The sequence below is a fragment of the Xenopus tropicalis genome, chromosome 6 (genome assembly GCF_000004195.4).
Source record: "Xenopus tropicalis strain Nigerian chromosome 6, UCB_Xtro_10.0, whole genome shotgun sequence".
In the NCBI taxonomy this organism is placed as follows: domain Eukaryota; kingdom Metazoa; phylum Chordata; class Amphibia; order Anura; family Pipidae; genus Xenopus; species Xenopus tropicalis.
In genome coordinates this window covers 76,129,796-76,157,141 of record NC_030682.2, presented here as the reverse complement: position 1 = coordinate 76,157,141, position 27,346 = coordinate 76,129,796, and the positions used below count along the sequence as shown (strand labels likewise).

General features: G+C 38.5%; 1 protein-coding gene across 4 annotated transcripts in view; it reads left to right on the top strand.

Annotated features, from left to right (window-relative positions):
* Positions 1–917: 917 nt before the first annotated feature.
* nfx1 (nuclear transcription factor, X-box binding 1) overlaps positions 918–27,346 on the top strand; it is a 140,948-nt gene continuing 114,519 nt past the window's right edge. For 2 of the 4 annotated variants that reach the window (XM_031903503.1, XM_031903505.1), the window contains exons 1-3: positions 918–1,157; positions 5,490–6,563; positions 18,437–18,598. In XM_031903503.1, coding sequence (XP_031759363.1) covers positions 1,136–1,157; positions 5,490–6,563; positions 18,437–18,598 — 1,258 coding nt within the window. In that variant the 5' untranslated portion in view covers positions 918–1,135. The remainder of the gene's footprint in view (positions 1,158–5,489; positions 6,564–18,436; positions 18,599–27,346) is intronic. The other 2 variants (XM_031903504.1, XM_031903506.1) reach the window with 2 other exon arrangements.

Below are 27,346 nucleotides of genomic sequence, written 5' to 3'. Positions count from 1 at the left end.
CTGTGCTATAGGGTATGTGATTGTAGTATCACTTTGTACTGTGATGTGGGGGCAGTTCTGCAGTTGATCCTTAAGCTATAACTCTCAGGATATCTTGGGGCTTCTGAGAGTTGTAGTTCAACGCACCCATATGTATATCAAGTCTGGGGTTAATGCAACATTTGGAATCTATTTCTGTAGTGACTTCCCAGCTGGACACAGAGAGCAGGGAATTATCAGCCATGCAAGTAACTTGAGAGGGGGAGGAACAGGGCATGAGTAGTTATTATACACTTTAAAAAGGCATGTTTTCCCATATATGCTTTCATTTTTTTAGAATTTTTTTCACATATTAGGCTATTTTTGGGCTACTTTAAAAGTGGTTTTTGGCTAGTTTTGGGCTGGTTTTAGAACTGATTTTGGCAGGTTTGGAAAAATAAACCTGGCAATTCCGCCTCTCCACCAACCAACAGCTCTCTCTCGTTCTGGCTTTGAAGTCTTTGGCGCTGCGTGCAGGCTCACAGTAGCTAGGAACAGGGCGCAACACGATAGTAGTAATTAAAGAAAGACTGCATGCACCATTATAGCAGAATCATATCGTTAGTTTAGCATGGCATTTCGCCACGGAGAAAAGTATGTGTGTGAACACACAGATCCCTGCTCGTCAGGTACTTATAATGAACTGCGAACAGTGAACGATTTCAGAAGCTCTAAAAGCTTAGCGCTCGCACACACAACTTATCTCAGAATTTTCCTAACTACAGTTCCTCAGCAGATCTCACTACTCTTACCCGTCAGCTTTCTGCAAACCCTTTTACCTTGCACGAGCAGAACTATACATTGAAACTCCCCCTCCCTTTTCAAGCATGGCACCAGAACCTTCTTTCCCAAATATGTCACATGGTGCTATGACATTGGTAGGCAGGGATAGAGAGAGATAGCAGGAAAACACTCCCCCTGTGACATCACTCACCCTCCCACATCTTGGTCACATGACTTGTGACTTCACAACCTCCTTTAAGCCTCTCCATTCTAGCCCTTACCGGTGTTTCTGTGCTGGGGAACATCCGCTGGCCTTCGGTGCTTAACTCCTGGGATACACGTGAGCTGTTGAGTAACCTGGGTAGATACAACAGGGAATCCTCAGCTTATCAACATGGCTGAGGGTCAGCCTTCAGGTAAATAATAGATTCCAAATGTTACAAAATATCCAGCCTATGGTTCCCTGGGTGTTGGTGAGCTTCAGCTTTCAACATTACCGGATGACAGCTAGTTAGATTCAAAGTTAATTACATATAGGACATTTTTGGGTCTCAGTTTTTTTACAGGCTTTAAATGTCTGAATGTGAATGAGTTGCTGTTAACAGTAAAACTGAATTATTATATTTTATATTTTCAAGAGGAGTATTTCAGATATTGCTTGTTGTGACACAGGCCAAATTGCATGCGCGTAATCTGACATTTTATAACCGTAAGTTAACTTTCAAATGCAAGTTATCCATATTTAGGTTTCTGCAGGGAAAATCCTTAGCATTAACTGGGTTGTAAGGCTCTTTGATTTTCCATTACAGATTGTTTAAGTGTTTTTTCCCCACTTTTATCTGTTGCTGAACTACAGTTGCTGCCATGCTTTTAAGCCATTGTCTGGGAGCCACATTTCAGAACAGCTGACATGAACATTCCTCTTTAACAAATGTCAACCCACTGCAAACATAGTGACAATTTAAAACTTGGTGAAATTAGAATAAGAATTATATGGTTGTAAGTATCATGTCAACTCTCCACCATTTTAAAATGATAATTGTAATAATTTTGGGCAATTGACATGCTTATGGGCCCACATGGAGCAATGTGTGAATGTAGTAGGGGGAAAACACACTTATTTACTATGCACCTGTATTCATATTCTTGCTGTCGAAGCTGTGAACTGAAGCTAAAGTCCACCCACATCCTCCAAATGCTTACATACATATAGTACACTGAATTTGTAGTAAAATTAAAACATCTCAGTTACACTCTGCTGTGGGCATTGCTTGTGTTAAAAACCACATGGTAGATTTTACACCGTTATTTTACGCATGTTCTGGCGGAAGATAAACAGAGTAAAAAAAATTACACTGTTTTTACACAGCGAAACCTAACGATAAATAGGCCCCTTATTTTTCGGGCATTTTATTTTATCTCAGTCTGGATCAGATGAAGTTGGACAGGCCAACAAGACACTATTAGGTGACTGAAATGCCCAAACACTCAGGTGGCTATAATAGTCAATTATCAGTTTGTTTAGATCACTGGAGTCGTCTTCATATGACTAGCTTTATACCAGTGACATAATTATTAAGGAGCGTTTCTTTGAAACAGCGTTTTGTAAAACAGTATAAGACTCAACACTACTTTTTAGGCTTATAACGCAGATAGGGGGGTTATAGGAATATATCTTTTTTTCCCATGAAAACGATCAGACCAAAGAGGCCACCCCTCTAGAGAAACTTAACTTTCATTTGAAGCATTCTAAGTGTTTTTTTCATAGAAAGGGCAGTGATGTTGTGATGGCAGATTCTATTAATGCCTTTCAGAGGGCTTGGATGATTTATTGAACACATGTAATATCCAAGGCTATTGTAATACTAAAATCTACAGTTAGTATTGATGTTGGTATATGTGGTTTATGTATGTGAGTGTATAGATAGCTCAGTATAGGTTTGTGTATGCCGGGTGCACTTGGAAGGGTTGAACTTGATGGACTGTGGTCTTTTTTCAGCCCTATGTAACTGTGTACGACATGAATTTTGTCTTTTTCCCCCAAGAATATTCATGTTAACTAAACACTGGGGTGTCTTCCCATAATATGTGCAAACCTTATCCACGCTCTAAAAGTGTCAAAGTGAATTTACTACTGTTAAAAGACCAGTGAGAAAAAAAAGGGTGAAAAACCCCACTACTTAACCTCTCAATTGTGAAAAAAAACCAAAAAAAACATTTTTTATTTATGTGTCTCCGAGCTGCCTTCCTCTATCTAATCCGTGAAGTGCTTCCAATATTAACCCCTGAGAGTTGGCGCTCACAAATCACTAGTAGTGATTTGTGAGCGCCAACTCTCAGGGGTTAGTGTCTTCCTATAATGAAAGGGAATCTCATCTAGTATGGTACAAGTCTTCAGTGTCATTTGAATATGCATGCATCCATCTACATCTTTCTGGGATAATCGTGCCCTATTACATTTATGGCTGCACTGGAGGAAGGCACAAACCAAGGAGATTACCCAACAATTCTGTATTCTAATGCTAATTTGACAAAACTTGCTTTGGCGATTATTTTAAGACTAGTACCACTTCATATATCCATATAACTGTAATAGCATTAGCACTGTTTTTTTTTTTTTTTGGTAGCTGGACTTGAATATTATTATAGCAGTGAACAAAAACATTTACAATGTAAAGGTTTAGTGCTCGCATTTTTTTTTTTAATTGCTAGCTAGCTTTATATCTGTACTGACTTTTTTTTTTTTTTTTTAACAAAAATCCAAGCCTTCTAGATTTATGAAGGATAATGTTTTTACCTGTCATTTTCTTTCAGTGTAAAATGTAATTCTTATGCCACCAACAGATAAATGCAGATGGTATTAAAAATTTGCATGAAATTACAGAGGTCACCACATGATTTCCTGGAAGTGGTCAATTAGTCTACCAAATTAATCTAAGCACACATAACTATTTATCTACCATAGCTAAGAAAAAGCTGTAACTATTTTTTTAAAGAATTTTTTAACAGCATTTGTGTCACAACAATGGCACTCTCAGCCACACATGACATGGGATATGGCTACAAGGAATTATACTCAGTCACCATACACACAGGTTAGATTAACGTCAGGTTCCCCAAAACATACCAGCACCCAGAAAATTTTCTTGCTGCCACCATCTCTCATTTATAGGTGATAGAAACCTAATGTGATTATCTCCCTGCTCTCTCTATCAAGTAATACCTCATGTTACACTAATGTGTAAGATATGGATATCGCCATTGTACAGGAGTAACTACAAATTTTCTCAGAATATTACTCTCTACAAACATACTAAAAGTTCATTCAAAGTTGAACAACCTTATGTGGAAATTTAGGGGCACATTCATGAAAACGCGAGTTTGAATCCCGAATCAAACGATAGTAAACAGCGGGAAAACCTTTCCAATTTTTTTCGCGCAATCGTACAAAAAAATCGCGCGGGCGGCAAAAAAGTCACACAAGCGACGAAAAATTCTGCAAAAATACGCTCGGAGCGTTTGAATGTCTTAGTAAATCTGCCCCTAAGTTTTTACATAATATGTCCCATGCTTGTGTGTGGATTTATATACAGATCACTGACAAAGTGACAATGTTCTTTTTTTCAGAGCACTGATAAAGTGACGTTGTTTTATATTGTTTTATATAAAAAAAATTGTACATTCAACATGAATTAATATTCAGTTGACAAACATAATTTTTTATGGTATTGCACCTTTACTTACTGCTGGACATGGTTAATTGGACAATTTGTGTGCACTGTAATTTTCAGATGGTGCCACAGATTCTCAGGTGAACTGAGATTTCACTGAACCACCCCGGTGTTACATTGACTTTGAGTTTTGGGATCATAGTCCTGCTGAAAAATTAATGTTTTGCCAAGCTTCAGTTTTTTATCAGGGTTCTCTTTGTATTCCTGTCTTTTGTACCATTTTTTCCTACTGTTTTAAGAGGACAGTGGTGAGTTCCAGACACATGTTCCTTTTTTTGCTCGCTTATGACTGACTTTGGGCTTGGGCTAGTCCCAATAGACTGTGAGACTGTTTATTACTGTCCTCCAGTCTACAAGAACTCTCCTTTACTAAAATTACATAAAAACTGAGCTTTCTTATTAAGTGATCAAAATGTATTACTGGTTTTGTTTAATAATTATAGTGCTTTCTTGACACATCAGTCCCTACCCAAGAGGAATTTACAATCTAAACTGCATACTACATACACCATAGCATACAAGCTAGAGTATTTTTCATGCAAAGCCATTTAACAGAAAGGAGCATTTGGAGGGATAACCTACAAACATGGTGAGAAATTACAAACTTAACTGCATAACAAACAGGGAACTCCCTGGAAGGAGTCTATCCCAAAGACCAAATGCCAACCACTGCTCCTCTACATTGCCCTTTTGCCATTTAAACGCTTAGCTTTCAGGTAGCATAGATATATCACCATGTAAATCCACATTTTGCTTTTATAAATTAATCTTTGCATAATAGAATAACAACCATATAATTATGTTCTTACCTCTGTGCATGCGTTTGAATATATATATTTTCTCACATATATCCCAAAATTTTAGAGAAGAACATTCTGTTGAATTAAAAAGGGTAGGCATATGAATAGTCATGTTTCAGGACAAATGTTTTATGCTAAGCATTGTTAAATCCTAAATCCCAATTTAATTTAATCTAAAGAATTATCATTTACTACTACTTTTTTCCCTTTTTGTTAGGTCAACCAAAATATAACCCTGATGCAACTGACTTTATCCCCAGAGAGAGACAAAGTGCCAACCCAAATTGGAGAAGTCATATAAGATCAGAAATTAACAGAAACTGGAACAGACAAAGCAATCTTCCAACTTCTTACCAAAGCCATTCTTCAAGGGAGACAAACCATGACTCTCCAGTACAAAAACTTCACCCATACACCAGCTCAAGCAAGGCTAGTGAAAGAACTCAACAGGGTTCTCCAGATACCAGCTCCGTCAAGCCTGTGAAGAACCACAGTTTTCAGAACCAGAGATGGCAAAGGTCAAGAAGCGAAAGGTCACATACTAGAAATCACCCAAGACAGCCACTTTCTGATGCATCTATAAGGCCCTTTGGTGCCAGCACACCACTTGGGGACTGGCGCGTAAGAACAAGAGAACCAAGTGATTTGTGTTCATCTGAAAGTGAAAAGGAGGTTGGTAGTGCAGACAGCAGAGGAGCTAAACCAAAAAGATTGACACATGTTTCAGGAGGCTCTCTAAGGGGCCCCAGAGACCGAATAAGACATTCATATGACAGAGAGAAAAGGTTGACTCCAAAACAAAAAGTAGAAGATATGTTTGAAAACATCCCGCCCCAGGATGGGGGAAAATCGGTATCCTCTAAGGAGGAGATTTTCAAGACAAGGCTAGAAAGCCATGATGGTGCTGTAGGAAGTGAAAAAAAAAAAAGGCCACAGTGCTCTTCGAAGAAGGCTCAGCATGAACTTTTGGATTGGAACAATCCAAGAAATGAGAAAGCAGTCAAGCCACTTGAACCACATGGCAGCAAAACGTCTCAACATGAAAATACTCCAGCTGCAGCTTTTACATCAAAAGAAAAGAAAACTTATAGGGTAAAAGAGTCCTGTGTTTCAAATATATGCCAAGAGCCAAAGCATCATGTTCACCGCTGGGGCTCTGATGGTGACAAACATTCAGGAAGAAAACAGCATTCCCAAACTCAGGACCATATGACTAAAAAGTCTATGCAGCAAGGGTGGAGTAGGCCATGGAATAAGAATGAAGTACCAAAGAATAAGGAGACACACACAAGTATGTATTTTTGTTTCTTTTTACCTTAAAGAGGTATGTGTACCATGTAAAAGATATCTACTCTGTATTGCTTACAACAGTAATATATAAAACCTTTTGAGGCTTAGAGGCTTAAAGAATATCATCACGTGAGCCACTAGCTGTTGAACTATCTGTAGCTTGCTTAAATAGGTTATTTTCTCCATGGCATAAATTACATGTACATTGGTGACTTTTAACCTCTGTAATGGTAACTTACCAGGCACTGTATTTAAAAGGGGGCAAGTCCAGATCAAGATTAGAGTCATCTTTGTGGCCCAGAGAATAGTTTAAAATGAATTATATACCTCTTTTTATTTATATCTTTGTTGTAGGAAATATTTCTTTATAGGATAATGGGGATTACCATTAACAACATGGGGAACCATTTTTGGGTCAAGGACCCTGTGTTAAAGGAGAACTAAAGATTAACTAAAGACATAGGCTAGAAATGTTGTAAATTATGTTTTGTGCTTCTGTATCAGCCCAAGGCAACTAAAGCCCTTTAGCAGGAAAGATCTGTGCCCCAAAGATGTCCCAGTAGCCCCCTATCTTCTTTTTTGCTGATTCCCAGCACATGCTTTGGGCTGCTGTCAGTTACTGAGCTTAGGGACCCACTCACAATATATTGTATACACAGAATATAAATGTCACAATGTAAGGCTGATTAGTAATACACAGTACACAGATGATTACTACATGGCAGCTCTGAAACCAGTGCTATTAGCATCAGACTCTAATCATCAGCCCATTAGAATGAGCTTATATGACAGACAAACATCATTTTCTTTGCAGCAAAAAAAGAAAACAAGCGGCGAGCACCTATAATATGATTTATAAAAACATTTAAAAAGTCTTTTATTTAATAAAACACTATTCTCCACCGTAGTTCTATAAAAACATATCCAACAAATAGGCTTTTCCTAGTGTGCAGGTAACAGCCTGTTCAATTAGGTTACATAGCATGTGGACATATTTGCATACTTATCAGTGTTCATCTTGAATCCTGCTATTGTAGCCAAAATGTGAGCCCTTTTCCTCCACTGAGCACCAGAATTTTTGAACTTTTGCAATCCTCCTGGTCTTTTTGGCTGAAGGAATTTGTTTTATTTTGTATCGTCTGCAAACATTGAAGGAAGGTGGGTCAGCTTGTTCCTGCTCCTTGGGAAAACCTGCTCCCTATGCGTTTCAGGTCATGTGACCCATCATCAGGGTGCATCATTTTCTTTGTTTAATCATTTTTAATACCCCTAAGCTTAGCTTATCAACAGCTGCTCAGAGTGGATGGAACTGTCCAGTGTGGCTACCCCCTTGACAACTTTAAAGGACCGGATTATTACTACTATAGTGATGTTGAACCTTTGGGCTGGTTTCAAAACTTTATTATATAAAATATGGAATGTTTAGCCATATTAGGGTTAGGGTTTTGTTCCCCTTTAAAAAAAAAAAACATTTTAGTTCCTCTAATGAGTCATATGACCTCAGAATCATAACAATTGTTTCAATATGAAAGCAATCCACATCACGTAAAAGTCAGGTTGCTATGGGAGACCAAAGCAGCACATCAGTTAAAGAGATGGTGTTGGGGGAAGGAAGCTGTTCCTTTGTCATGCTCATGAAACAAATGAATTGAAGGAGATAATTGTCACAGAAACTGAGTACAACTATTTAAAATACACTATAATATGTGTTTCTCAGAATTAGACAAAACTGAGACAAAAATCGTATATTTGTGTTTACAACCCCTTTTGTAGTAGAGGAGGGCCTGGAATAAACATGGGGCTACTGTCAGTTAATAATTGTATTTTCATAGTTTTTAAACCAGGCTTACATGAAATACTTATTGCATTGCAGTGCATGACTGACTGGTTGTTTATGTAGATGAGATTTCAAACATCTATATTTGTTACTAATAAGCCATGCCGAATGAACTTTATGGGACCAATTCATTAAAGCATGTATTTTCGTTACTAAAAAGCACGATTGGAAAAAATTTGAGTAACCACAATAAACCATTATACCATTTATAAAACTACATTTGCCCACATCTAGCCATTATGCAAAGTTTAACCCTTTCCCTGCCAACAACGTAGCTCTTACGTGCTGGTATAAAAGGATGTGAAGCGCCAAGCACAAAGGAGCTACGTTTTCTTTTTCTTGCGCTCGCTGCTTAATCTGAGTGCAGAGAACGGGCGCAGGGTAAAGAACTCCCTAGGGAATGAACAGAGGGGTGTAGATAGTGGCCCCTGGGGCATGATCGCCCAGGGGCCCCATGGGAAAAGCCTGACACATAGATTCTACGTGTCAGGCTTTTGCTGCTCTCACCCTCCCTTCCTGAGCTCCCCCCTCACTTCCTGTACTGCCCACACACCGGACCTGACTGCAGCTGCTGTGCCTGTGATCTTCTGTGTCCCTCCTGCGATCTCAAGCTGTTTGTGCCCAGGTTAGTGCCAGATACACACACAATCACACACTTATTGCACTAATACAAACATACTTACACTTATACACACACATAATTTGGGGGGGGTTTCACACATTCACAGCACTTACAGCACTCACACTTACTTGCGCACACACACATGCACAAAAAACACATTTTGCCATGTGTACACACTTATGCAATTTTGTAATTTTTTTTTTTTTTATTGCATCGTTTTTTTTTCTTGCCTGGAAAAAATGTTTTATTGCCATTGCGGATAGTGTATTTGCTAACTGCACAATACCTTTTGTGTATTATTTTTGTGTTTTTATTACATTGTCTGTGATTTTGGCGCTGCATTTTTAGTCATTTTATTGCATTTTCAGTTATGGATAGTTGTTCTTCGTTTGACTTTGTCTGTAAAACTAATTTGCCCAAGCCAAAATACTCAAACTGTAATTCTGACTGCAGATATCACTAGGAAAAAGAACAAAACATTGATTTTAGTTTTCTTTTTGGATTTTAGCAATTTTACTGCATTTCACATTGTTCTTTGTTACTTGTCTTTGCACATGGACATTTTGTCTGCTGTATTTCAATTTGGCTTCCTCTGTACACCACATAGTTTGGTAAATCTATGCATATTGGGCATCAAACTGTTCAGTAGACCCCTGGTGTTCATATTTAGAGTGTTTTATGTTGATACGTTACAAATTGTGGGGGTATATAATGAGGAAAAATGCAAGCTTTGTGACGATTTTCAGAAATGTCATAAAAACCGTACTGTTTAGCATAGCTTTGTAGTTTGGTAGTTTGCAGTAGAAAGATGTATTTACTGAACATAAACATAAACCACACAGACTAACAGAATAGTCGTATTTAAGATAGAATCTTACCCCCTACTTAGGTGGGTCCAGGTGCTCATGCCCCAGACCATCAGCTTGGGGAGTCATACAGGAATATACAGGAAAAAATAGGCAGGCACATCTGGGGTCCCTTTTTGCGTCAAAAAAGTTTTTCAAGAAGCAGCTTGTAGTGTAAAAGTATCAAAAATGTATTTATTCCATAAAAAAACAACTGCGAAAGATGTATTTACCCATTTTTGTTTTGTCAGAATGTGTACTTTCAGAAAATATATGGTTTTCTAGGGTCTCCGTACTGTTTGGGGGTCTTATGGCACATAATACACATACCGGGTGCAAAAACTGCACGAGCCGGAGCATCATTTGTGAAAATACATATGCACTATTTTTATTTGGGTGCCCCTATACACCACATGGTTTGTTAAATCTATGCATATAGGGCATCAAACTGTTCAGTGGACCTCTGGTGTTCCTATTTGGGGTGATTTGCCTTTGTATGCAAGAAATTGGGTGAGATAAATGCGACAAATTGCAACATTTTTAAGCGATTTCTGAAATGTCCTAGAAACCCCTACATGCCACATATATAGGTAAACCTATACATATTGGGCATCAATCTGTTCAGTGGACCCCTGGCGTTTATATTTAGGGTGTTTTCTCTTGGTACCTAATGATATGTGGGAGATAAGATACTGTAGACTTGAAGCTTTGAAGAGTTTATTAAGAAATTTCACAAATTTTGATAAAAACCAATAACTTTAGGAAATCATTGCAACTTGGTAGTTTGGAGTAGACAGGCAGTTCTACCGATTCTGGATTCCCCAGAATTTGTTCTTTCTAAAAATGTATAATTTTCTGGGATAAACCTTTCTGTTACTGGAATTTTTGGCCTTGAAATCTAAAGTATGCAGCTTTCTGGAGCAGTGCTTTCGAAATTTGGTAGTGTACTGCTGGGAGTTTTTGACCTATACAAGTGAGAAATCTCCATAAAACTATATATATTTGGTATTGGCACGTTCAGGGGACATTGGACTTTCCAAATCAGTTGCATAAAATAATTTTTGTTTCTGGTGTATGTGTTTATATTATGGAAAATATTTTTTTTTTTTTTCATTTTTTAGACATTTATAAGCCTATATCTTGTTACAGAAAACTCTAGGCCCCAAGCAGTCTACATAATTGATTCTATGCCTGTATTTTATTACTATGTTTTTATTAGCTTAGAAGTGGTGTTCTAATGTAGAGGATTAGTCTTATCCATCACCAGTCAGCCTTACTGTCTTATTTTACTACTAAATGTTCTTAAGAATAAAGACCAACGTTTATATGTTGCTTTTTAAAACGCACATTTTCGCTACTTCTTCCATATTTCTGTAATACTGTACAACTGAGTGCATGACTCTTCCATGTACATCATGTTTGTACAAGCAACACTGCAAAAGTGCAATTTTCTTTCTTTTTCAGATTTTGCCTTGACTACTACAGTTTCCCTTAAAAAGTCAGTTTTTTTAGTATTATGTAGACATTGATATTCTGAGACAATTTGCCATTGATCTTAATTTTTTCATTTATTTATTTTATAATTATTTAGCTTTTTCAGCAGCTAGGGTTTATTTACCCAAGCAACCAGGCAGTGGTTTGAATGAGGGATTGGAATATGAATAGGTGAGTTACTAAAAATAAAGTTAAGTAATTAGAAGTACCATAATAACAATGAAATTGTACCATCACATAGCAATAGTTTTTCAGCTACTGTGGTCTGTGACCCCCATCTGAAAGCTGGAAAGAGGCAGAAGAAGAAGAAAACAATTCAAAAACAAAAGTTGTTAGAAATAGGACTTTCTATAACATACTCAAAGTTAATGTAAAGTTGAACCACCCCTAACTGCTATTTGTTAATGACATTACACACTGTAAATGCTTGATATAAACTAAGCGAGAGTGGTTCTATTTCCAGTCCTTCTTAATAACTGAGACTTTCCATACCCTTTGCCAGCTTAGTTGCCCTTCTCTCTTATTTAATAATGTCCCGTTTTTAGCACTGAAGACCAAAACTGAACTGCATATTCTAGATGGGGCCTTAGCAGTGCCCTGTAAAGGGGAAGAATAACCCCCCCTCCTCCAGTTAACCTATGCCCCTTTTAATACAGCTCAAAACCTTGTTTGGCCTTGGAGCTGCTGCCTGGCATTGCCTGCTACAGCCAAGTTTATTATCTACAAGGACTCCCAAGTTCTCCATTACGGATTTGTCTAGTGTAGTCCCATTAAGGGTATAAGTGGCTTGCATACTTTACATCCCAGGTGCATGACATTACATTTATCCACATTAAATCTCATCTACCACTTAGCCGCCCAGATTTCCAGTTTGGATATATGAATGGCATTAGCTTTCCTCCTATCTATAGGTACCATACCAAATGAATGCGAGACTATCAGAAACAGGGGCCACTGTAAAATTGAACCTAGCTCTCTCAGTATCTGAGGGTGTGTTTCATCTGGCCCTGTTGCTTAGTTCACATTAATCTTGAGTAAACCTTTATGCACCATATTCTGCGTCAGCCACTGACTAGTTTGAGCTGAGCTGAACCAACAGTGCAGCTATTGGGTGGGTCTTGGCACTCTGGCTTCTTTACTGTATGCACAAAATAACATAATAAGTTAGATCGAAAAAAGACATACGTCCATCAAGTTCAACTATAATGCCTTTATATAACCTGCCTAACTGCAAGTTGCTCCAGAGGAAGGCAAAAAGAACCCATCTGAAGCCTCTCTGATTTGCTGCAGAGGGGATAAAATTTCTTCCTGACTCCAAGATGGCAGTCGGTCCAGTCCTTGGATTGACTTGTACTAAAAACAATCCAGCCCCTTCTTAAAGCTATATAATGTATAAGCCAGTATATTTATTACTTTGATACACTTCATTTTTTTGTGTTACTATTCCTTTAGGGTAACATTTTGAATTGATGCGTATTTTCTCTAAATTTATTTTCTGAAAGGCTGTACATTCATATAGATAGAATTATTATTATTAACACACATTTATAAAAGGACCAAAAGAATAACAAACCCTATACGGTAATTTTGTTTGCAGTGTTTTTTATTGCAAAACACTAAAAAATGTCGTTTTTATTTTTACTTGACATAGTTCCTGTAGTCTGTGTTCTGTTTGCATAAGTAATCAGTCACCACGCTTTGAAACACTTTTAAAGGGCCAACTTTTGTAGCAATAACAAGTTAAATAGTATGGGATAATATGTATCAGCTTTACAAACTGTTTAGGAGGGCATTTACTAGACAGTTTTTCTCCATATTATTCATGTTGGTTGAATAACACATGTGCACCCCAGTTTTAAATACTGCCAAAGTTTGATAGGGAGTCATGGTTTTAATGGGACCATTGCTTGATAATTACCTTTTTGTTGCTGAGGCACTATAGTGTAACTTTTTAGTTTTTGTTTGGGATAATTGTACTGCTAAAATATTGACATCCAAGCTTCAGTAGCTTTGAGTCTTTTACACCATCCATACTCCTTGCATAGGTGGTAACATCATGCTGCGGGGCTGCTTTTCATCAGCAGGCACAAGGGTTCATGCCTGAGAAGAGTTAGAAACTACGTTTCTGATACTTCCGACTCCGACTCCTCTGTTTTTTATATGCTAATGTATTTTATACATTCATTGAAGGAAAGGAAGGAGACATACATGGGTTCACAGTGGGCATTGTGTTCCCTGTAACAGAGGAACACAACGCAGTGGAGCTGCCGCACCTTAACTGTGCGTTATGTCCCATTTAGTGAAGCATACAGTCAATGAAAAGCATGCTTCATGGTCACTCAACGTGTTAGTTTATGCACTGCGTGCATTGGGCTTTATTCTTATAGCAGAGAATTAATTATGACTGTTTGTGAATTGAGACATTTAAACTTGCTTTATTTTTTTTTTTATTCCCATTTAAATTTAGTAGGAGTTGGATTCGGTTCATTTTTTGCCGACTCCAGGTACCCAAAATTGCCTCCGACTCCGCAGCCCTGGAAAAAATTTTGGGCAAGTGAAGGACAAAGATAAATAAGTAAAAACATTCCTTCCCATCCTATCCCCCACTGTAAAATAATCGTTTATATAGGTCATAGGACAGTGTGTTTTAGCAACTGCAGTGCACAGTTCTTAATGACAACTAATCTTCAGCACTAAATATGGATGTGCAGTGGAGAGTGGAGCCAGGCAGCGGGGGAAAACCCAGAGGGGTTTAGGCTGTAAAAGGGTGCAGCAGTGGGCACCTATTGGTAAATCTGGGTGATCTGATGATGGAAGCTTGCCTTTGGCGCCTGCAACTTTAGACCTGGCACTGTGCCAGGCCATATCTAGCCTTCCAGTTCAGCGAGGAGTTGATCATCCACTGCACATATATTACAGAATGCATACCTCGGAACTCAGCCTTGTCTCTGCACTGACAAACATGGTGTTGGTCTGTGTGCAGACTCATGGAACAGATATTGGTAAGAAATTGCATAGTTTTGGGTTTGATTGGCTATATCTGCCATGCCTGAAAGTGCAGAGAAATGCAGATGTGGTGGCAGCAGATCAGCTTCTCTTTGCTTCCAGAGAAACCACAGGTGGAGAGAAGCCAATGATGCACTTTGTGTGACAATAGCTTAAGACAGTGCTGTCCAACTGGTGGCCTGCAGGCCGCATCCAGCCCATGCACAGCCTTGTGTGGTCACCCACTGTCTGGCTGCTGTGACAGCTTACCTTTGTGTAAGCTTTAAATTGTATCAGTACTGATATTAACTGGCCCCTGAATTATTCACACCTCCGATTCAGGCTGTAAGCCCCTGCATTGTTCACACCTGTAAGCCCTGTTTTGTTCACACCTGTGAGACCTCTGATTTAGAAAGCACACCTGTAGGAGCAGTGCTGGCATTGTATCACTGTAGATTGTATATTTAGATACCAAGGTGCCTGCATCACTTTGAGGCAAATCATATTTTACACACTGCTCTTGTGCATGCATAAACCTTGATAGCCAACTGTGTTTGTCATTTTTAAAAAATTGTTTTGTGAATTCTATTGTTTCTTTTATTTTACTTCACATAAAGGGTAACTATCGTGAATGGGAATCTGCTTAACTTGGCACACTTCTGACAGGCAGTTTGTGTTCTGAGCAGAGTGGAGTGGAAGTGGTCCAACTATTCTTGACTGACATCTAAAGTTTGACCTCCACCTGCCCATCTTTCCTATCTGATAGAAAACTTGGAAAAGACTTTAAAGAAGGTCTAAAAATTCAACCCCATTCACCCTTACATTGTCTGACACTTTCTATCTCACTCACTAACAAACACATAGAACTTTATTTCTTGGTTATTTATGAGAAAAATAGGAAAGAAGCAATCTATCACTTGTTTTTTCTTTGATGAGCAGCAACAATCAAGTAATTTGGCTTGGTGCAAAAGCCCTGAAATTTGAAACAAACATGCCAAGGGAGCTGGCAGGTGATTTTTGGAGTTGTAGTTAAACAATAACATTAGGGCATTCACTTGCACAGGAATCTATGTGCTTGTGCAGAGGTCTGTAATATTGCTGCAATTGGCGTGTCACTGGTATGGAGGAAGTCTCTTTTATACAGCCTTTTGTTACATCTGTATCTGGCTATTTAAGTAAGATTTGCATTTGCATGTGTAAATTGCTGGATGGTGACTGGCTGCTGATCCAAGGCTGCTGGTGCGCAGCACAAAACCCAAATGCAAAAGAGCCTGAAGTGCTGATATATGTGGATATAAAGGATATAAACAATAAGCTGTTTTACTGTTATCTGTACAAATGCAGCCCCACCCAGCTCAGCTTCTTTGCTGTTGAGGGGTGTGGCCCTTTGACATGCCACAACAAATCAGCTTTCACTGTCACTCATTTCTGAGTCACTGACGCAGCCCAGAGAGCCAGAGATTCTGGAGGGTGGGGGACAGGAGGCTGCTTTATCAGTAAGCTTCATCAGAAAGGTCTATGTAAATACAGCCATAAGCAATTACAGAAAAGCTGCACTCTATCAAAAGAAACACATAATTTTTGTCTTCTTTTGTGTATACATGTACTTTGGTATCTAATTTCATCTCTTAGAGAAATCCTTCATTCCCAGGGCCGGAATCTGCACAGCTCTCTCCTCATTCCCTTTTCCTGCTCCCCCTCCCAAAATAATTCCTAAGAATTCACTCCCCCTCCCATAAAAATGTGTGAACTATGCTACCAACGGCTAGAGCTACAGCAGGAAGCTATGGAGACCAAACTCAAATGGCAGCTGCTATCTTAAACAAAGGGAGGGAGCTTCTAGAGCTGTTTATTCAGATATGGTAAAGCTTTCTGCAGAATAAATATAGTGTTCAAGCTTGCAATGTGGCTAATCTTTTGGCATTAAAATGCCAAAATTACTTTCCTTCTCCTTTAAAGGAGAAGGAAAGGCTAATAAAGAGTTAATCTCAAGCTGCAGGCATACTTTCAGTTGTCTCAATAGTGCCCTTAAGTCTCCCCATATTTCACCTGTTCAGAAGATCTGAAGCCAAACAGGAAGAAAAAACGCCGAGCTCTGTAAAGAAAGTTCCCATAATTCCTCACTCCTGCACAGACATGTGGAACATGCTCAGTTAGTAAGACTGATTCAGCTTCCTGCTGATTGGCTCAGATCCACATTCCTAAGGGGGGGGGGGGAGTGAGTTCTTAGCATTCTTGATGGAGGGGGGAGCAGGAAAGAGCAGAGAACAGAAAGCTGCGTGTCTGGCACAGGAATTACAGACATGACTAATCTTTTTTTCAGAGAAGTCAGTGCAGCGTTTCTGTGAGTGCTTATGGCTGTTTTTACATAGACCTTTCTGATAAAGCTTACTTCGTTTTTACCTTTCTCCTTTAAATGGTGATAAATGACCAATTATGAACAGTCTCTGTAAAGCACTGCATAATATGTTGGTGCTTTATAAATAAAGGAAGGTAACTTGCTGAACATTAGTTATTTATGATTGGGTGCAAAGTCAAATGCAGTACCTGTAGTACATGAGAGCCCATGTTGACAGCATGTCTAAATTAATGACTAAATCTGATAATGCTGCCACATGGTTTATAAGGAAATGGGTTTCAGCTAATAGCTGAAACTGGAAAAAATAATAGTATATACTATTAGCCAGAATATTTTTGTATGACAAATTCTTCCTGTACAGAAGGGTGCAAAAGCATTTCCTAGAAATTGAATTTCTGCTAGTTTATGTTGTTCATTTTTTTTTTTATATATATATCTCCCTCTGCTGTCTTAAAATGGGCATGATGGATATTAAACAGTGTATAAGTTTCCCAAAGGTATTTTTTTTTAAAATTTATGTTTGCCAACATCTAGTCTAAAGCTACCAAATATACTCAAGTATAAGCCGAGTTTTTCAGCACTAAAAATGTTCTGAAAGAGTAACCCTTGGGGCTTATACTGGAGTATATGGATGTGCTGACAGGCTTGATGGCCCTTGAAAAATGGAGAGAGCCATAACCTCAGAAAGCAAAATAAAGTACAAACTCTGCCTTATTGATAAAGGGCCTATTGCAAAGTTGGGGCTAAAATTTAAATTATCCTGGAACCTATGCAATGGAGCCGGCTGGAGCACCCAATCGGATTGCTTGGCAATAAATATGCCTCTGGCAAAGCAGTCTTCTTCCTTTTCTGTCCCAGATTAATGTGTGGGGGTAAAGTGGTTGCCCTTTTCATTTGACATTTAATATATAGGTTTAGTGATTTATTTAATTACAAAAAAAACAGTACTAATGATAGGGTGTGTTAAATGCCTACAGTGTATCTGCACAACAAGCCAGAGTCAGTAAGTGGTAAAATAACTTGTTATTTAAAAAAAAAAAAAAAATTTGTACTAAGTCCAGCATCAAGAATTATTTTGCCCTAGTAACTACTATTGTAGTACTGTGGTGGGACTTGTACACTGGGGTCCACTGAGGACACCCCCTCACGTGAACTGATACTGGTACTTGATAATTAGTATGGCAGCTTCCTTAGCCTTCCGAAATTTGCTTTTGTCTGCTGCTGTAGCATTTTTCTTTCCCTAAAGTTATCTATTATTTGTTTATCTGTTATTTATTTGATTATTGAAACTTAGCAGTAGCGGCTGCATTTCCCACCTTAGGCTTATATTCGAGTCAATAGGTTTTCCAGTTTTCTTAAAATTAGGTACCTCTGCTTATACTCGAGTATATATGGTAATTCTTTTGTGAAAGCTGATACCATTGCTAGCCCGTTATAATGTGTTTTGTGAATGCATTTGTTTTTATGTTCTTAACTTGTACAGATCTTTGTCAGCATTGTGGAAAATGGCATGTGCTGCAAAATTAGGAACATGAAGTCATAACTCCTCTAGATATGTTATGTATATTTATATTTGCACCGTCTGCATTTGCTTTGTCATTGAGTCAATATTAATGTAATCCCATTATGTGCATTATTTATATTGGCTGCATAATTTTATTTTTAAAATGTTTTGCTTCTTTTTTTTTTTGGATGGTTTTTTGATTGTGGATACATCTCTAATTGTTTGCAGGCTCTCTGATTGAACAGCTGACCGCAGAGAAATATGAATGCATGGTCTGCTGTGAGGTGGTACGTGTTATGGCCCCGGTGTGGAGCTGTCAGAGCTGCTACCATGTTTTCCACCTTAACTGTATCAAGAAGTGGGCCCGGTCCCCTGCATCACAAGCAGAAGGTAGGCAACCTGTTTCTGGTTACTAAATATATAATGACACTTAAACTGAATAGCAAAGGATTTTGAAGAGAATGTTCCTTTTAACCCCAGCAGAATTTCATATTTTGGTTTCCCTCAGTGCCAGACGTTTTGTAAACATTCTGTGCTCTCTCATTTAAGGGGCATTTACTGAGCTTTCTGAATGTATTTCCACTTTCCAATTACTATTTTTCATGATATAGAGATTTATACTAGAAACTGCGTTCAAGCTTGCAATGTGGCTAATCTATTGGCAGTAAAATGACTTTCCTTCTCCTTTAAAGGAGAAGGAAAGGCTAATAAAGAGTTAATCTCAAGCTGCAGGCATACCTTCAGTTGTTTTAATAGTGCCCTTAAGTCTCCCCATATTTCACCTGTTCAGAAGATCTGAAGCCAAACAGGAAGAAAAAACGCCGAGCTCTGTAAAGAAAGTTCCCATAATTCCTCACTCCTGCACAGACATGCAGACCAAGTGAACATGCTCAGTTAGTAAGACTGAGTCGGCTTCCTGCTGATTGGCTCAGATCCACATTCCTAAGGGGGGTGGAGTGAGTTCTTAGCATTCTTGATGGAGGGGGGAGCCGTTCGAGTAACCGTGTCATTCAACTCCTATATACCAAACAGCAATGCTTTTCTGAATTTAGCAGTTTCCATAAAAAATTATGATTAATATAAAAGCCAAGGGTCCACTGAACAGTTTTATGTCCATTGTGCATAGGAAAAGAAAGTTAGTGCATATAAATTGCCCTGGAGATCACTTCAGCTACTGAAAATTTAACACATTTACTGCATTTTTTGTGGGGGTAAAAACACAAAAAAATAAGTTGATCCCCCAATTTTTGGAAAGTATACATTAGACATCCATGTCTTTCTGCTCCAAACTACAGAGTCGCAGTGCTTTCCCAAATTTGGCGGTTTTGATGAAATACCTGAAAATCTTATCAAACCTTTCACTTTCAAGCACCTTATCTCCCACATAGCATTAGCTACCAGGAAAACATATCCTAAATATGAAAGCCAAGGGTCCACAGAACAGTTTTCCCATAGGATTACTAAAGTATCTGGCATTTAGAGACCGCAAAAGGAAGTCTGTGCATACATATTTCATGGCATATTAATCAGGTGGTGTTTTTTTGGTAGTAGAAATAAATGTGGTAAAAGTGGGAAATTAAGTTGACCCCAGAAAACCTCATATTTTCAGAAAATACATATTCTGCTGAATGTAAAATGGGTAAATATGTCTTTGTATGGCAAAGCAACAAACCGCAAAGCTAAATGTAGCAATTTTTATGTAATTTCTGAAGATTGTCTCAAAGCTTGCATTTTTGCCTTTTCTATATCCTACATTTCATAATGTACCAACGTAAAGCATTGTAAATATGACTGCCTACTAAACAGTTTGATGCCCAATATGCATAGATTTACCAAACTTTGTGGCGTATAGAGGCATCCAAATGAAAATAGTGCATATAAATTTTTACATCTGATGCTCTGAACGCTGCGCTATAAGCTCCCAGTATGTGTATTATGTGCCATAAGCCCCCAAACAGAATGGAGACCCTAGAAAACCATATATTTTCCGAAAGTACACATTATGACAAAATAAAAATGGGTAAATACATATTTCTACTGCAAACAACCAGGCTACAAAGCTATGCTAAACATAATGGTTTTTATGAAATTTATGAAAATCGGCACAAAGCTTGCATTTTACCCCATTATGTACCCCACATTTTGTAACGTATCAACATAAAACATCCAAAAAATGACTGCCAGGGGCCTACTGAACAGTTTGATGCCCAGTATGCATAGATTTACCAAACTATGTGGCGTATAGAGGCACCCAAATCAATATATAGCAGATAGAATTTCCCTGGGCAAAGACGAGTGACAAAGAACAATGCAAAAGTGAGTGTGAGTGCTGTGAATGTGTGAACCCCCCCCCCCCAAAAAAATGTATGTGTTTGTGTAAGTATAAGTTTGTATTAGTGTAATAATTGTGTGTTTGCATGTGTATGTGACACCATACCCCCCAACTGTCCCGCTTTCCGTGGGACTGTCCCGTTTTTAATAGCGCTTCCCGCTGTCCCAGATAGTTCCATGAATGTTCATTCATTGAACTATCTGGGACAGCGAGAGGGTGTACTGTGTATGGGGGGGCACTGTGTATGGGGGGGCATTTTCTATGTGGCGGGTATTGTCTATGGGGGCACTTTTTATGGGGGGTACTGTCTATGGGGGGGTGCTGTCTATGGGGGCACTGTGTATAGGGGGTACTGTCTATGGGGGGGCAAAATTGGTATTTTATATGTAGGAGTTGCTATATTGTTTTCCTTAGGTAGTACAGTATGAGGGTATAGCACATTTTGTGTCTGATCCCACCATTTCAACTATATAAAAGGAGTATTTTTTGATGAAAAAAATATGGGTGTGGTAATTGGGGCATGGCCACAAAAGTGGGTGTGGCCAAAAAGTTGCTGTGCTGCGTGCGTCAAATCTTTTTGTCCTGCTTTTCATTTTTCAAATGTTGGGAGGTATGTGACAATAACCAGGAGGGACCCAGGAACCGGAGGCCGTCTTCAGTCCAGATCTGGTAAGTGGACGCACAGGGGGGAGGCCCCTATGGGGACCCTGGGCGATTGTACCCCAGGGGCCATTCATTCCCTGCCTCTGCTCGTTGTCTAGGGGCTGGGGAATGAGCGGGGAGTGAAGGAGCAGCTTTACATGCCATAGATTCTACAATCTGTGGCACTTAATGGGTTAAAGGGCCATAACATCAAGAAATGAAATCGGTTCAAAATAACTTAAATATAATGTTCACTTTATCCATATTTTATAAAAGTCAGGACTATTTCTAGAAAACAACATTTGAGAGCAAGACATCTGTACCTGTAGTTTAGGGATTTTAGGTTCTTAAAATATGTATTTCTGATGTTCCACTGATCATAGTTGACCAGTTGGTGCTTCTTTTTTAAGCAACATATTAAAAAAATGCTAAACACAGCAGGGCTGATGGAAATACATTGCAATAAAAACTGCTCTACTAAAGTGAATATTTGCATGTTTCTTGGACAGAGGTGAATAGTATGTTGTGTCATATATAGCCGTTTGTTTTAAATGTGAGGCTAGCCTGGGTACATTCCTACAGGCCTTCGGGACCTGCCTGCTGATAGACAAGTTTTGGGAAAAAGTGTCAACATGTACAGTCCACAGAGGGGTGTCTTTTGGGACTGGTGGGGAACATAGTCTCTGGTAAGCACCATTGAACCCTCCTGTGACTTCTCTGTTGTTAAGCTAGCAAAACAGTTATCCTATCCTGGAAATTGCCCTATGCATGCACCTTGAAAAGATGGAAACCTAAGAAATTAAGCTGTCCATCTCTCAAAGCTAACTTATATAAGGGACAGCCTGACCCCCCCTTCAGTCCTTCTTCCTAAATATAATTTATTATATAAGCAAAAAAGTTTGATCTTCTGTTGGTGGCATTAATTGTTCTTGGTAACCCTGTACAGAGTTAAGTATTTGTTCATGTATGAATAATCAGTGCATAGAAGTGGATTGAATAATCAGTGCATTAAAGACAAAACAAATAAAACTTTAAACAATAAACAAGCAGCATTTTTTTTAATCATCTCCACCTAATATGGTTACTAAAAGTACACCCCGTCTAACATAGTCGTAAAAGTAAAAGTAACACTGGACATGGACTCTGGTCTTTTTTCAACCCTATGTAACTATGTAACACTAAAAAAAATTTTAAGTAAAAAAAAATGTATTCTACCCTGCTCCAATAATTGCCCTATCCTTCCCAGTGTTTATTATTTTAAATGCTTTATTAGAAAATACCTTGTAAAATTTTGCATTGGGTCATTTTAAATATGGCAATCCAGAAGATGCAGAATCCGCCATACGACGATCGCCATCTCCTCCTAGCCCGACTCCTTACTGATACAGGCCATATCGCTGTATTTGAAATGACCGGATGCAACATTTTACAAGGTATTTTCTAATAAAGCATTTAAAATAATAAAAGCTGGGAAGGATAGGGCAATTATTGGAGCAGGGTAGAATAGATTTTTTACTTAAAAAATTGTAGTGGAACTTTTCCTTTAAAGGACATGTAAAACCTAAATGTTCCTACCATGTATAATTTACTCTAGGCCCATATCCCCACTCAGCCATCATTTTACTGCATGGATCCCCTTTGTTCACCAGCATGGTCACATTTACTAAAAGAAATAGCAGCTTTCACCTGGTGGCCATTTTACCTCTCACATCATCAGTGACATTTACATCTGCAAACAGTGCACAAATTGGGTTACGTCATTTAAGGAGCAAAGCTACACTTCATATCGCCTATAGCAACCTTTAGCTAGTAGCATTTACTGGCTACCTGTTTAAAAGCAAAAATTTTATTTGTTGCCATGGGTAACTGCTCCAGGGCAAACTTAGGGCATTTTATTACATATGGGTGAAAGTTCATGCAATCTAGAATTCAGGCTTACACAGGCAGAAATTAATTTGGTCCTGCTTGGAACGAGCACCGTAGTGGTTAAGCTGAGCTCAGAAGAGGAGGTTAGAAGAAAAAGTAGGAGCAGACCTCTGGAACAGAGTTTCTAAGGGAACCAGCAATGCCACATTTTCATTGGTGGCTAGACTGTTGTTGGTGTGTTTAGAAATACGAGCTGAGAAGATTCACTGGCTTAGAGTGAAGAGACACAGAGTTACTAGTAGCAGCTACTTTTTCATGGCTATTAAACTACAGAAAATACCTTGTCTTAGACAATACTGACAATTGCCTCTTTTAAAGCGCACATAGAGACAATTAACAGTAAATAAGCAGCATTGTCTGTTTCAGTAGCCATAACAAAGAGCTGCTCTTAGTAGATCTGTGTGTCTTCACCCTTAGCTTGAAAGTGAGCATGCCCAGAGAGGGGGCTAATTGAGTTAGAAGTGGAAAGGTTCAGACTATACACATGCACGCCTGACCTCTCAATTCCTTTAACCCTGGTGCTGCAGAGTAAGGAGGATGGCACCTCCACACAGGTAAATTAAAGGTTGTTCAAAGAGTACATTTTTTATGGAGGGGTTACATGTCCTTTAATGTTAAGGGCAGTCACAGTGAGTGGGTGTTACATAGTGCTCGAGATTGGTTTATGTTGGTCAGAGAGGGAGAGTCCCAAATTTAATAAACATATAAGCACATACTGCAGCCTGTGTGATTTTCCCGGGTGCTCATACTGCTCCTTTTGAAGGTGTCTTCTGACCCATCCAAGCAATGAACATGTTTTCATATTAGCAGGTGGTGCTAGTATATAAAGTCATGTCACACCTCAATATCCAGTGTCCAGATATGGGTAATTTGTGATATATTGGCATCTTTTCAATATAAGCAAAGTTTATCCTTCCCAGAGCTTGCTAGTATTGGTATAATTCATGGCACAGAATTACATGATATGTAGTACATATGAATCCAACTCTGATAATAGCCCAACCAAACATATTCTGACATTTTAACTCTTTTACTGCCAAGCACATATGGCATACGTGCTGGCAGTAAAAGGGCTTAAACGCCAACGACGTGTCTCATACGTCGTTGGCGTTTAAGCGCTGCCCTCTGCAGCGGCGGCATGTGCCTCCCTCTCCCCCAGCGCAGGCCCAAATGAGCAAGGAGCGATCGGGTCTTCAGGAACAGGTAAGGAGTTTTTTTTCTCTTGCATTTACACACTTTTACACACTTATACACACATTTACATACATTTATACACACTTACATACATTTACACACACTTACAGCACACATTTTAGCATTTTTTTATTTTTTTTTTCATTTTTCACACTTTTATACACTTATTTACACTCATATACACACTTACACACTATCACACAACTTTTACACATGTACACACATGTATACACAAACACTTTGGTTTTTTTTTGCTTTGCTTTTTTTTTTTTTTTTTTTCATTTTACCACTTTGTTTTTATTTTCTTTTACCTAAAAACTGTTTATTTTGACAGCGTAACTATTGGATCAGATATTCTGGCCACTAATTACACTGTCATGTAACTTATTTTGTTGTTTCACTGATTTGCACAATTTTTGTGGTTTTATCACATTTTATCCCTATATAAGTGTTCCTGATCTGTTTTTAGCGTAGCTTTGCCAGGTGTAACTTTGGTGTACAAAAATAACTTTACCTATTTTGAATTCATCAGAATGTGTACTTTCCAAAAATATATGGTTTTCTGGGGGTCACTGTATAGTTAGGGGAAGTTTTGGCACATAATACACTGACAGGGGGCTCTGTGTGCAAAAGCTGAGCTGGCAGGCGAGAAATCCTTATGCGCTATTTTCATTTTGGGTTCAGTACATACCGCAGACTTTGGTATATCTATGCATATTGGGCATCAAACTGTTCAGTAGGCCTCTGGTGTTCCTATTTGGGGTGACTTGCCTTTGTACGCAAGAAATTATGTGAGATAAATGCGGCAAATTGCAACATTTTTAGGCGATTTTCTGAAATGTCATAAAAACCAATAACTGTAGGAAAGCTTTGCAGATTGGTACTTTGGTGTAGAAAGGACTCTTTACCCTTGTTGGATTTGTCAGAATGTGTACTTTCCAAAAATATATGGTTTTGTGGGGGATCTGTATAGTTAGGGGAAGTTTTGGCACATAATACACTGACAGGGGGCTCTGTGTGCAAAAGCTGAGCTGGCAGGCGAGAAATCCTTATGCGCTATTTTCATTTAGGGTTCAGTACATACCGCAGACTTTGGTATATCTATGCATATTGGGCATCAAACTGTTCAGTAGACCTCTGGTGTTCCTTTTTGGGGTGATTTGTCTTTATCTGATCTTTATCAAGAAATTGTGAGAGATAAATGCGGCAAATTGCAACATTTTTATGCGATTTTCGAAATGTCATATAAATCTGCAAACTTAGGAAAGCTTTACAGCTTGGTACTTTGTAGCAATAAGAAATATTTACCCATTATAGATTCGGGGGGATGTGTATTTTCCAAAAATATATGGCTTTCTGGGGTGAATGTACTTTTTTTGTAGCATTATCCCACATAAAGGATGTAAATGTGTTGATTTTGCAGGAGCTGAAATGATAGATCATATGGGGGTATGTTCCCATTGGGGCCCCTACATGCCACATACTTAGGTAAACCTATACATATTGGGCATCAAACTGTTCAGTGGACCCCTGGCGTTCAAATTCAGGGTGTTTTATCTTGGTACCTAACACTATGTGGGAGATAAGATGCTGCAAAGTGGAAGCTTTGAGGGGATTTTTGGAAATGTCATCAAAATTGCTAACTTTAGAAAAGCTGTGCGGCTTGGTACTTTGGAGTAGAAAGACATGGGTACCCATTTTAGATTCGGGGGAATGTGTACTTTCCAAAAATATATGACTTTCTGGGGTGAGCGTACTTTTTTGTAGCTTTATCCCACATATAATGATGTAAATGTGTTGATTTTGCATGAGCTGAAATGACAGAAATGACAGTATATATGGGGGTATGTTCACATTGGGGCCCCTACATGCCACATACTTAGGTAAACCTATACATATTGGGCATCAAACTGTTCAGTGGACCCCTGGCGTTCAAATTCAGGGTGTTTTATCTTGGTACCTAATGCTATGTGGGAGATAAGATGCTTCAAAATGGAAGCTTTGAGGGGATTTTTGGAAATGTCATCAAAATTGCTAACTTTAGAAAAGCTGTGCGGCTTGGTACTTTGGAGTAGAAAGACATGGGTACCCATTTTAGATTCGGGGGAATGTGTACTTTCCAAAAATATATGACTTTCTGGGGTGAGCGTACTTTTTTGTAGCTTTATCTCACATATAATGATGTAAATGTGTTGATTTTGCAGGAGCTGAAATGACAGAAATGACAGTATATATGGGGGTATGTTCACATTCGGGCCCCTACATGCCACATACTTAGGTAAACCTATACATATTGGGCATCAAACTGTTCAGTGGACCCCAGGCATTCATATTTAGGGTGTTTTATTTGGTTACTTTATGACCTGTAGGAGATAAGATACTATAGACTAGAAGCTTTGAAGCGATTTTTAAAAAAAATCACAAATTTTGATAAAAACCAATAACTTTAGGAAAGCATTGCGACTTGATAGTTTGGAGTAGACAGACAGTTGTGCCTATTCTGTATTCCCCAGAATCTGTTCTTTCCAAAAATGTACAATTTTCTGGGATAAACCTTCTGTTAGTGGAATTTTGGCCTTGAAATCCAAAGTATGCAGTTTTTTTGGAGCAGTGCTTTGGGAATTTGGTAGTGTACTGCTGGGAGTTTTTGACCTATACAAGTGAGAAATCTCCATAAAACTATATATATTTGGTATTGGCACGTTCAGGAGACATGGGACTTTCCAAATCAGTTGTATATTCGTGCATAAAATAATTTTTGTTTCTAGTATGTGTGATTATATTATGGAAAATTTGTGTTTTTTTTGCATTTTTAGACATTAAGAAGCCTATATCTTGTTACAGAATTGGAATTACACAAAAATTCTACCATATTTTGAAAGCTTAGGTTGTTCTGAAAAAAACGATATATTGTTTTCCTTGGTAAACTAAAAGTCCCCCCAAGGAAAGGCCCCTAAAGTGAAACAGTGCAAAATGTTCAAAAACTGTCTGGCAATACAAGTTCCGCTTTGACCAAAATGGCTGGCAGTAAAAGGGTTAAAGAA